The 13312-nt window shown below is 33.9% G+C and overlaps 1 protein-coding gene across 50 annotated transcripts in view; it reads left to right on the top strand.

Annotated features, from left to right (window-relative positions):
* RIMS2 (regulating synaptic membrane exocytosis 2) overlaps window positions 1–13312 on the top strand; it is a 442383-nt gene that overhangs the window by 285802 nt on the left and 143269 nt on the right. For 5 of the 50 annotated variants that reach the window (XM_050324029.1, XM_050324020.1, XM_050324002.1 and 2 more), the window contains one exon: window positions 6121–6186. The exons of 40 other annotated variants lie outside the window; for them this stretch is intronic. In XM_050324029.1, coding sequence (XP_050179986.1) covers window positions 6121–6186 — 66 coding nt within the window. Of the gene's footprint in view, window positions 1–6120; window positions 6187–6782; window positions 6891–10736; window positions 10803–13249 lie in introns of all 50 variants that reach the window. 5 more of the 50 variants (XM_050323889.1, XM_050323832.1, XM_050323907.1 and 2 more) reach the window with 2 other exon arrangements.

The raw sequence follows: 13312 nt of genomic DNA, 5'->3' as shown, positions 1-13312 counted from the left end.
CTATTTAACAACTATTAATTTAACTATAATCTTTATCCTAAATAGGCTCTCCTAGAGTCATGGAATTGCTTATGGTGAATTTAGCATGTATATAGTAAGCATTCAGAGAATGCCTAAAGGATAGAGGTTTTTCTACTAGGCACTTAGGAGAAAACGAGAGAAAAGGCAAGTTAAATTGAGTCCACTATCTCTTCAGCAAAGCTGTTGCACACTTTCCATTTTAAAGCACAAAAGTTATTATCTGTCATTTTAAAGTAATGGGGTAATCATAGGCATGATTATTTAAAGAAATATTCTCCATTACCTTTAAATCCTTTCAAAGATGTTATCTGGGTGTGCTGGGACTGACAAGATTTTCTCACCGCTATTACTGAGAGGAGATTTCATTCCCAAATTTGAACACTGTTTGTTTCATGCTGTTGAAAGAGGGTCCTTTTTTTTAACATAAAGTATATGTCAAAATATATGCTAAAAAACCTGTTTACTATATTTAAACCAGTGAGTCTGCTACATGTTAGCTAAAACACTATTTAATTACCTGCATCTATAATTCAACACAAAATTGAATGTGGGCAAGAGCAATATAAATTCTACCTTTCTAAATGTCATCTTACACTGTGCAGTAACAGGCTCCTCATCCACTGTTGTTATTAGGTAGGTGCCAGATTAGGTCAAACTAGGAAAAGAGTTTTTGAGACATTGCACCATAAAAAAACTGAAAAGATCAGATTATTTTTTTCACAGTCTTTATTAAATTCAGCACAGCTGAATAATATGTAATTAAGTAGTCATTTATTTATTATTTACCTAATATTTTAGTGTAAATTCATTTAAGTGTACACTACAGGTACAAAGATATTCCAAAGTTTAAAGAGTACCTGATGTTTATTGTAGAAGTTCTGGGATAATATTTTCAGGTTTTGGTTCCATGTATCATGTGGGTACATACCCACATGTGGCTATGCAATGTCATTGCTTTGCTTCTTCAAATACTCAGTAAAGTATAAGAAATACATGACTGAAAATTTACTTATAGTTATGTTATAAAACGTTTGCATCAACTTGAATCTCAATAATTGAAATGTTTCTTTAAGTTTTTCTCCTTTCCAATCACTGTTAAGCTGCACAATTAGCTGCACCACCCACCACTCTGGTGCTTCCTCGAGTGCTGAAGAATGGTTATCTCCTACAGAGGAATGTGGAGTAGGAAGGTGGCAAGAGAAGTGCAGTCTTTCAAATGTAGCTACATCTGTAAGGACTCATGATTCAGAACCTTTGTGTTAAATTAAACAAAAACAAAAACAAAAATTAATTTCAACAGTTTTATACTTGTAATTCATATAGCTATTTCAGTTGAAAAAGTATAAAAGAGCGTTTCTAAAAATAGAGGATAATACTGTTGCCAATGATACGATATATTACTTTAATTACTTTAATTACAATCAGATAATACACAGGAGAAAGCTGACTATTGGAATAAACAGTAACAGGATGAGAGAAACTTCTTGTGTCAACTGAGTTTCATTCATGCAGGCTCTAACAGTGGTACAGAAAGTTGTTTTTTTTCATGCAGAATTATTTATGGATATTCCAATAAGCACAAGATTGTCAGGAAGTAATAGTGCTCCAGTACTTCATCCTCTCCACAGAAACACTTGGGAGGCAAGTAGTTTCTCACTCTAGTAGGGAAGCTGGAATGTCAATCAAATGGTCACAGAGAATGAAAATTGAAAGGGATAGATTACCTTCTAAATGCCTCATCTTTACTATTGAATAAAATATCCAAAGCAGTAGAGAACAGGTCATACTTCCCTTTTATAGTAAGAACAGAAAGGTATTTATTCCATGAGGCTCAAGTGAGGCACCCTGTGTGTGTGTGTGTGTGTGTGTGTGTGTGTGTTTTCAAGTGTGCTCCTCAAGACTGTTCTGATATGTCAAGTCTGTTTCTGAATACTAAGTAATTCCAATTAGGCAATCTAATCTGTTAGTGTATCTGTGATTTCTGTTTTCTTACCCTCACGGTTCATTGAATTTTAATGAATCTGTAAGGAAATGGACAAATAGGTGAGCAGTGTCAGAAAAATTTAATTAATTTTCTGTTCACTTTAAAAAATGGAAAGTTACTCTGTTTGTCTATATGTCTGGAATCTTGTCAGAACAGTGGAAATCTGTTTTCGCCTCACACAGGGGTGTGGCAGGGGATTGGGGTGGTATGTACAGTAATGATCCCATTGCAAACCTATAGTGATGCCTTTTTAGACTAAGTTCATTATTTTAATATAAATGAACTGAGTTGTTGCTGCACATTTTCTGTCCATGCTATCTGTCACAAAAGGTGATGTTTCACAAACCTGTGAGGATGCAGGCTGGTATGTTTGTTTTGCCATACTGTCATTTGGCATACTTCTGCCATTGATTACTGTCATGTAGCAAGTCAGGAATGTGTGGTAAGAGGATAGAAATCTAAATCAAAGCTGCAAAAAAAAAAGTGTCTTGGAGTTCTTATATTAAAAATCTGATATATCTAAACTTTGTCTCTATGGTCTTCTGAATATTCCCATCTAGATGAGCATATGAGATCATGATTTTTATTAACAACTTAAAAGACATGTTTATTTTAGATGCAGCTCTGGAACATTACTGAAGTTCTATTGCATGTAGGTGTTGTGAAGCTTAATGCTTTTACCACATTATGATACATTTACTTTATGATTTTAAGTATTTTACACTGGGTATTAGCCAAATGAAAGTGGTGTATAATGCAGTTTAGGACACTGAAAATTAGGTAAGTCATAGGCATTTTTGATGTCGTTAACATATCTATAAAAGAAAAAGGAATTTATTTTAACTTAAATACATAAAGTATTAATAATAAAGAAACAACTAGTTTAATACTGGCTAGATGCTCAGAAGAAAGATGGTATTTAAGCATATTACTCTGCATTTTGAAATACATAAAGCTCAGGAAAATACGCTACCTCATACTGTGCATAGTAACATGTTTTGAGCTATGTCATGTCAGTCAGTCTGTCTTTCACACAGGGAAATATGCATATTTTATGGAAAATATTACTGTACTTCAGTAGAAACAGTTTTCAGACAGAGATACATGCTTACATGAATAATATCTCTATACTTAAATAATATGCAATAAATAAAATGTTTTATTGCTAGAGATTATATGGAAATGCACAAACATTTTTAAACTATATATTCTTGATTTATGATGAATGTCTTGTACTCTAGTAAGTCACTATTTTAATTCATGTATAGAACTGTTTGTTTCTTCTTAATCGAGTCAGATAGACATAATCTTTTTATCTACACTTGTAAGAATATTTTATAGTGAGTTATTATCTATTATCTACAAATACCTGATAGAAGGCTGAGGTGAGGTGGGGCTTGGCAGTGCCAGGCAACCAGTAGGAGGACAAGGGGAAATCATCTCAAGTTGTGCTGAGGAGGTTTGGGTTGGATATTAGGAAAGAGTTCTTCACTGAAAGAGTGACTGGCATTGCAACAGGCTCCCCAGAGAAGTGGTGGAGTCACCATCCCTGGAAGTGTCTAGAATATGAGTACACATAGCACTTTGCAGTATAGTTTAGTGGGCATGGTGCTGTTTGGTCAAAGGTTAGGCTTGATCTTGCTTGTCTTTTCCAACTTTAATGATTCTATTATTTTATTAAAACTTAGATAGCATGGTTAACATGGGCTCTGAAAATAGGGAAAAGTGTGAATAGCTGGTAATGCCAGATGATAAGGTCAAGTATAAGCTAAAGCTTACCTCACTTCTCTGTATACACAAGCAGAGTTCTGAGGAGAAAGCATATTTTAAGCTAGTTAAAAGTTATTACATATTAAACTGTATAAGTGGTTGTCTCCAAATGCTGGCATACTCTGATTCTGTAAACCTGATTGAATTAAAAAAAAAAACCAAAAAACAAAAGGAAAAGTTGAACTGCCTGCCTCACAAACAGAAGTCTCAGTACTTGAAAAGAACACTGGAGTTCTGAGTTTCTAAAAGTATTAGAATGAAACTTGATAACGGATTTTGAGCAATTAACATAGTTTGGTGGCAATATGAAAAGTAGTTAGGACTGAAATCGTAAGCAACGTTAACTGATGGTGTTTCACTCACATACATGAAGAGAACAGTCTGGGGTTTTCCTTCTTACAGACAGTAAATAATTTACTTGCAAATAGCAATTGCATTCCCATGAAATTCATGTTCTGCAACACATGTTCTGCTTGAAGTCCTAGTTTTGTTTAAAGATTTACTTTTTCAAAAGTGGTTGAATATATTGTATTTATTGATGTCTTACATTTTTCAAAGACTACCAAGTAAATTTATAACTGGAATCATAAAAGTGAAAGTGAATTGTTAAAATTAAAATGTCATCTATCATCTGGAAACACTTAATTGCTTATTAATACTAATTTAATATTTACTAGCTGTTAATTCCAGGGTTGCATCTGAATCACTTAAAGGCATATTCATATGGATGTAGCCTGGGAATGTCACCATGTAGTGGAAAGAATAAGCTGGTATTTAGTTGTTCTCCATCATCTTACATATCACAGCTGCTGTGGGATAGACTCCTACATTTTTACTTGATTGTTCTTCTTGTGGGTGTGCATATATTCTTAAGAAAATTTTGAGAACATGGTGGAATTTTTTTTCCATGTTTCTTGGCAACTTGCTGGCTGCCAGGCTGTTATGGGTAGACTGCTTTTGGTACTTAGGTCTGTGCATTAGGTTAAAAACACTAATAGCTTTTTGCAGCCTGCAGTCTAAGCTCTATGATTATTTTCTTAATTGTTAGTCCTTCTTCAAATTTTCAGTGTACCATGTCAAATTTGGCCCTGCTGAATTGTGTATGGCTCTTCATTCTTGTAATAAACTGCAAAGTTTAAATTGCATAATCAGGGATTTAAGGTAGAAGTCTTTTATAGTGGTGACTCTGTTTTTGCATTTATTTGACAAGAAGTGAACACAAAGATCTCTTGTACTATATATAATTCACCTAATATCCTTATAAGTAAAATTTACATGTGACTGATGGTATATTTTATCCTTATGCAAAAGAGGCAAATATAATAAATGTGGGTAATATAGCCACCTGTAACAATGTGATTACTAGAAAATCATTAATTATATGCGAATTAAGGTATGAGAAATAAAAATGGAGGATAAACATGAGGTTTTCCATGTTTCTTGTGAAATCAGTTTACACTCCCAATGTGGACTGTCGTGATTAGACATTACTTTGAAATATCCCAACTTCAGTGGAGCTGTAGATCAGCAACTTTGCATTCCAATAATTCCTTGTTACTGGTAAACCCTGCTGTTTTCCAACCCCTTTTCCCCTGTATCATGTGCATATATTGAAAGAGAAATAACAATCTTCTATTTTTGGTGATTAGAAAATATTGAGTGCTCTAACAAATATATTTAAAATATTTAAATTTAGTCATATTTTCAAAATACACCAACAAAATATAAATACCTTTATTATTTTGAAATGCATGTATTTTGAGTTTTTTTGAATATTCTGTTACTGATGTTATATCTCTTCATTAGTTATTTAAATAATGAAAAACTTTAATCTAAATTTGCTTTTTATCACAGTTGATCAGTATTAGGAGAACTTACTCTTAGAAATGGGAAAGCTCTGGAGCTAGCTATATGGAGACAGATTTCCCAAGGGTGATAGCATTTCAGACAGACCAGATAAATGTCTTCCAAAGATATTATTCATACTAAAGTTATAACTGCCTTCAAAGACAGGAACAGGCAATCTGACTTCTTGAGTTGCTTTTAGAGGCAGATTTTTGCATCTTTTCTTCCTAACTGAAATACTGTAGAAAATCCCAAATTTTAGCTATTTGCTTGATCATAGTCTCCCAGTGGCTTCTCAGAATAAATGTGTGAATCATCTAGATAATTTTACCTTTAGAACTGTATATCATACTATTTTCTTAACAAGTTCAGTGCTTTTAAACAATACTTTTGTAGCTCCTGTATTCTCAGATTTTAATGTTTTCAGTTTTGTGATGTGTATCATTCCTTCTCCATCTCATTGTCTCGTATCTGTGTTTTTCTTTCTACCATCAACTCAGTCATTATGTTACTTTACCTCGTTCCCGGTACACCCAGTCCACAGATCACCATTACAGAGATGTCAGGTATATGTTTTCCTCTGTGTGACTATGTGTGGATAATGCATGTACTTCTATGTACCTACATGTCCACTTCTGTTTTTATTAGTCTGTGTATAATGGTAGAAAACTTAGAAGTGTAGAGTTAGTGTCAGCATTAGCTTTCTGAGCACAGTGTCTACACAAAAAATGGGTCATTCTTCATACAGTTTCACTTGAATATTTTTAATAGTCTATAATTGGGAGTCCATGAAGACAATGCTTTATTTACATGACTCTTATGACTTCTACAAAGTAAATAGAGGAATTTACTGAAATCAGCAAACACTAATGCCTGCTAATTCTGTGATTTTAATATACAGAATTTCATACGTGTATGTCTCTGTTAAATGTCATAATAAAACTGGAGTGTGATACCTTTCTCATAGTCTTGTAACTCTTAATAGCTATGAGCCAATACACTTTAATTTTTAAAAGTAGTTTTGCAAAATTCACCAATGTTTCAGCTGTGTTTTTTTCGAGTGTTTTGTTCTGTTGCTGACATTACTTGCTTTTCATGTTGTTTTGTTCTCATTTCATCTTTTGGTTGCTTTTCATTGTGTTCACCCATTATGTTTTGGCAGCCAGGATCACACAATGTATCCTCTATTTTGTGAAGATGCAATCAGATTACTCCGCTCCCGTAAGATGTGCCGTACCTACTCTGAGGGTGCTTACTATGATCTTGAGAGGTACAATTGATGTGGAGTACATTGTTAGCTCTGCCACACTGACAGTACCATATTTGATTTCCAAACTGAGAAGGTGATCTGTTTTAAGTGAGAAGCACATACTGTGAAGATGTTTTGTAATACTCTGAGTATGTATCATATAAAACTGTGTACTCAGGGCTGTGGGTAAATCCCAAGAGATGCTGAATAGCTTTATAGAAGGCAGTTTCATAAATTAGGTTATATGGTTATTATATGCCTGTGTCTTTTAAAACTCTTATTTTTACTGGAATTTTCCAGAGTGCTTATAGCATTTATTATTCTCTTTGAAATAATAAGGAAAAGCTTCTCTACTTTAAAGTACATGGAAATAGTGTCTTCTTGAAATCTCATACTTTGCTTAGCTGAAAAACAGAGTGAAAAATAAAAGTTTATGCTTATGTAAGCTTATGTTGTATGCATTTGTATACTGCATATTCTCTAATATAGGAGTACTTGTATACATTCACAATACCTGTGTGTGATTGCAAAACATCATAGTTCCTATTTATACATGAAATATATGACAGAGAGAAGTTGAGCCCATAACAATTTGTTTGAAATAATTATCCACTTGAAATTCAGTGGTTTTTAAAAGGTACTGATGTAATCCTCTGACTAAGATATTTTCAGAAATATTGCAAACCAGGAAAAGGCCTACATAGTTGTCAGTGAATAGACATAAGGATACCAATCTGACAAATTATGAGCCAATAAAAAGGAAGTGGTGGCTTCAGATCAGATATAAAGGTTGATATGAGTATTGCTTTAAAAGCAGGACCATGTAAAAACTTCCAAAGCAAGAAGTAAAGAACTCTTTCTATATTAGCTTCATGGCTGCCCTCTGGGTATGAGTTCCTCTGAGAAGTTCATTAAGTTTTGCTCTGGATTCAGATCATATATAACCATATTTTTAGTAAATGTAAAATTACTTTTGGATTCAGAAACAAAAAAAGGATCTGAAAATTCCTTCCAAAGAAATACTGCTTTTTGAAAATTCTCCAGAGGGTGTAGTATATTAGACATTCAAAATGTTTAGAACTCAGGTAAACATTTGTTTTGAAATTATGCTGTTTTACATGAAAACTAATATATAGAAAGTGTGTAAATAGTTCAGTCAACATGTAGAAACTTTGATAAGGGGAGGGATTTTTGGTTTGTTTCCTGAAAATATATGATGAAATGTGCTCATATTTATACTATTTCAGTAAGTAATTACTTTTATATACAATTTTTTGCCTTAGATATATGAGTATATTTGCACTAGTTTATCTGGACGTATTTCAGATTGTTACTTAGGTCTGTGTCTGTTCAGGCATTAGTGAAACTTGGAGCTATTCTCAAATTGTCTTATTTTGAGGATCTTGATGTGTAAATTTTAATCTTTTTTTTCTACAGAAATTAATCTCTCAAACATACAGTAAAATCAATGAAAATAAAGGGCAAAAGTTACAGTACTGCATAAATATGAAAAAGCTGAGATTTAAGCAGAGAGATGGAGTAAATCTTTTCCAGGGCTTTATTGAACAGAAGGTTATTAAAGATAATTCCTCCTGAGATCAGAAAGGAAAATCTGACATGAAGTGGAATATTTCTAGCTCTCTGTTTAAACAGTATCTTGAGATTCCTTGTGCCTAGGAACTGATCCTGGATTCCATGATCCTGTTGAATCCAGGTTGTCTGGGGTAACATAAGTGTTCAAGTTACTTGAGTCATCTTACCAGATACGAACTCCACTGAGCACTTCACAGTCACAGTCACATTCCTAGTTTTTCATCCTTTTTGTCTTTCCATATTCTGACAGCGATTTAAGGACTATTATAGCATACACTTTATCCAGTTTCCCCTTACACATTAAAAAACCACTAGTTTCCTCTTCATTATTTTTATTGGAAATATATGAAAATTTACCTTTTGTACAGTATTTCCTCATTTATCTTTACATTTTGCCCCAGTTCAATGCTTACTCTAAAATACCTTATTTTGTAGGTCATGGGCATCACTCCTGTCTTCTTAGTTCCATCTACTTAGTCAATGTCTTGTTGATATCAAGCAACAACCTCCTTCCTGTCTTTATTAAGCATATGAAATAACTTTCCAGTTTCCACTATTCATTAACATAGTGAACATTGTTCTGTACAGTCCAGCATTCAGGGAAGAGTCACTCATCTAGGACAGAGTTTTTAATCTTATGTCACTGTGAATCCACCAGTGTGGGTGTCCTGCAGGCACATATATATAGATACATTAGTTAAAATTACTTGCCTTCTTTGTTATTCATGGCTCTTTTCATTACCTATCTTGTATTCATTCACAGCCAACCCATTAAGTCTTGTGATTTCTTCTAGAAATTTTTTCTTCTTTTTTTTTAACCTCCACAGAGCAACTACTTGATTCTCTTTCATCTCTTCTCTGCTGAAGTGTGTTTCAGTTACTGTTTATCAGATATGATAGTCCTTAGATCATTAGTTCTAGGCCACATTTAAATTATCAAAAACCTTAATTTCTGAGGCCATTCGTTGGCTGTGAAATTCATCATTTTGTCTTTCTAGTATTTCCCTCCTTTTGAAGAAGTCCACCTCTTTCCCTCCCAAAAGTAATGGAAGCAGCATTGACAAGATACTTATTTCAGCATGTCCCTAAGAAAGACAACAGCCACACAAGCGTCTTCAGTGACTTCAGTGTCCTTTCGATTCGAGGTTTTCTCAAGAACATCCTGCTGCTCAGTAGAATCATAGAATGGGTTGGAAAGGATCTCTGAGATCATCAAGTGCAGCCCTTATCCACTACCACAAGTTGCAGGACTATGGCACTAAGTGCCACATCCAGTCTCTTCTTAAACACCTTGAGGGATGGAGAATCCACCACCTCTCTGAGCAGCCCATTCCAATGCCTGATTACCATCTCTGTGAAGAATTTCTTCCTAATATCCAACCTAAACTTCCCCTGGCAGAGCTTGAGACCATGCCCTCTTCTCTTACTGACAGCTGCCTGCGAAAAGAGACCGACCCCCACCTGGCTAGAACCTCCTCTCAGGTAGTTGAAGAGAGTGATGAGGTCTCCCCTGAGCCTCCTCTTCTCCAGACTAAACAACCCCAGCTCCCCCAGCCTCTCCTCACAGGACTTGTGCTCAAGTCCCTTCACCAGCCTGGTTGCTCTTCTCTGGACCCGCTCCAGCACCTCAATGTCTTTCCTGAACTGAGGGGCCCAGAGCTGGACACAATACTCAAGGTGTGGCCTCACCAGTACTCTGTTCCAAATTTCCTTGACTCTTTAATGTGATATCAGCACAGCAGCACTACCTGTATCAGTTCACATTGCTGCAGATACTCAGATAGAACATACACAAGACATCATGGCTGGACGTGTTGAGCTTTATTTATGCTTTTATTTATATCCCCCAAGTCAGAACCCTTATACAGACAGAATTTCTGTTCTTTTACTTAAGAAAAAAAGATTTTTCTTCATTTTTTTTTTACCTGCCTTCCATTTTACCAGTCAGAAACTTCCCAACATCCACATCCTATTTTTGGTGAATTTTCTTAGTTGCTCAAGTACTGAGCAAGTGTCAATGTAACTTTTTACTCCTATAAAATATGTGTGCATTGATCAGCTGTTCTTAATATATTGTTAATAATTTCTGAATATAAATTGAAGTATGAAATTAACACACATATATATGAAAATGGATGTTCAGAATATCCTGCTGAACTGTAGATAAATGTGCTCTATTTTCATTATATCTTAATAATACAGTAAGGGAAAACATAATGAAAGAAGCACCCTTTAAAATGTCTGAAATATCTGTGCTGTTTATTCCATATTCAGGAGGACTAGACAGGAGAGAAGAGTGCCTATTTCATATTATGATGACACAGCCTATACTCCTGAAAGGTATTTTAATTTATATAGTAAAAATAGATAAAGCTGAGTAATACATTTTTTATGAAGTGTAGCCCAAAATTTCTAGTTGGCCAAGAGTAATGATATTTAAATTTACAGTGCACTTTATGCCATATTTCTCTAAATACAGAAAAACTAATTTCCATAGTTTTAGGTACCTTGTTTTCTTTTAGGCCTTTATTAATATGACTTTAGATTTTTAAAAGCATAATTCTTAACTTGAAAAATTTTTTGTTCATTAGAAGTGGAAGGAAAACTGAATAGTACAGAGGAGCTTAGGTACAACTGAAGGTTTTTCCTCCACTTAACTGCACCATAACTCTAATGGCTGACCTTTCCAGTCACTAGGAGTGATTATAGGACAATTTAGAATCCTTAATTTCATTCTTTCAATAACCTGAGTCACTTAAGAAGGTGCTCAGCTTTTAGCATGTTACTGCTCATATTGACTTAAAAAAGGACTAACCAAATGCCTTCAAACTGATTTTGGGTGTTTGCTGTGCTAGGACCCAAAGTACTATCGTTCTCCCTAAATTTTGATATACATAACACAACTAAAATCTGACGTGTAATCTGTAAAGTTTTGAAGCATCTCTGGAAATAGTTATTTGATCATGCCTTCCATGTTTGAAGAGCTAGGCAAAGTCCAAAAAGAAGAAAATCTGGAAAAAGGAGCAAATCAGTATTCCTCTCCCTTGTAGAGTTGTATGTTTTATATTCTCTGTCCATTTTTAAGTCAATGTGTGATTTTTGTCTACAGTATGGAAGTAGGTAAAGCAGAGATTATTTCCTAATAGCAAGAAATTTTGTTTTTATCTGATTATTATGAATAAATATAGTAATATTTAAGAAAAAATAAAGTGCACTGCCATTTTAAAATCATATTTCATGTGGTTTTGGTGTCTGCAATAAAGTACTTCTACCAAAAAGTCTTACTTTAAATACTGGCTAATTGCAGAGACTGGCTTTCCTTTTGAGGATACGGATGATCAGGGAGAGTGTAAAGATATATCGATCATTCTCCAGCTGTGCTCTAATTTAGATTGAACTAAATCTAAATCAAACCTAAAACTAAATTCGGTTAAACTAAAGTGAATTTTGTCCAGTCATTGATCTGGCTACAAACCATACCAAAAAAATTTTAAATAAAAAGCCATTCCCCCTTCCCCTTACCAACCAATCTGACGTAGAAGAACCCAGGGCAGCTGATTGACACTCACATATATTACACCCTGTACATTCTTCCCTCAGCATAAAGATCAGGAGATGTGGCATTATTAAGTTTGTAAACATATTGTAAAACCTCAGATTCTGAATATGAGAAGTTTGTTAGAAAATGGAGTCATACAAAAAATACTTCTGTGATTCCCAGAAACAGATCCATGAAAACTTTTGGATCAGTGTATTAAAGCTGTAAAAAGTTCATCCTGCAGCCTTTGGCTAGGATTTTCAGTACAGCTAAAGGAATATTTTTATCCAAATTTATAATATAGTCTTCCCTTGGTATTTTCTGATAGTCCCTGCCTTGCTTTTCACTCACTGTTGTGAAAATCACTGAATAGTGAATGCATAGGAGCTCCAAGGCTTTACCCTAACAAGATCCTGAAAATACAGAATTCCAGCAATCCAGTTAAAACTCCTTAAGCAAATGCTGGATGATTTGTATCTATTTTTAATATTCTGGAGTAGTTGAATGTAAACAGTTTATCACCTGATTTCTTAAACCAGCTTTTTTTTTTTTTTGTTCCCATTGTTTTCTTTCTCAATGGGTCTATTTAAGATAAAATACTTCTACATGTATTTTATGTTGTCTTCAACTAATTTGCTGGAATGATGCTGCAAGTGTTTCAGTAGCCCATGTTCAGTAGCTGGAAGAAAAATACAGGTATAAAATTTAATTAGTTTTCACTGTTTGATCTGATTAAAGTGAGTTTTCATCTGCTTCTTAAATAACTATAAAGAAAAAAACTAGCCTATAAAAAAAATTGAAAATTTAATATATTTGAAGTTAAAAAGCAATATTTTAAACTATTCATGCATGTAATGTTATTTTTGCAAGTGTTATATCTCCATAATTACTTTTAATTATTCCACAAACTGAATAACCATTGAAAAGATGAAAACTTTTATGTAGGAAAAGATGAGGGATTAATTTGCATTTAAGGAATTGAAATTCATGGCTAAACTACTGAGAAAACTAGAGGCCAAATATAATAGTTATATCAGGAAAAAACCCCCCATAATTTTCATGGTGTTTAGCTTTGAAAAAGATGATTTTTTTCATACCTGAGAGAAAATATGAAATGTACAAAATTACTTGGAAATACTTGGAAATTTTCTTATTTTGTTGAGAAGTGGTCATGTCATATAAATTAGAGTGCTATTAATTATACATTTGTTTCTTTATAACATTTCTTTATTTTAACTGCATTGTAAAGGTGGTACAATGGTGCAAGTTCATGGGCAGATCATGTAGTCAATGGTTCAGCTGAAAAATATGG

This window comes from Myiozetetes cayanensis, unplaced genomic scaffold (genome assembly GCF_022539395.1).
Source record: "Myiozetetes cayanensis isolate MyiCay16 unplaced genomic scaffold, myiCay2020 scf1, whole genome shotgun sequence".
Classification (NCBI taxonomy): Eukaryota; Metazoa; Chordata; class Aves; order Passeriformes; family Tyrannidae; genus Myiozetetes; species Myiozetetes cayanensis.
Note: the sequence above shows the minus strand (reverse complement) of the source record. Positions and strands in the feature narration are given on the sequence as shown.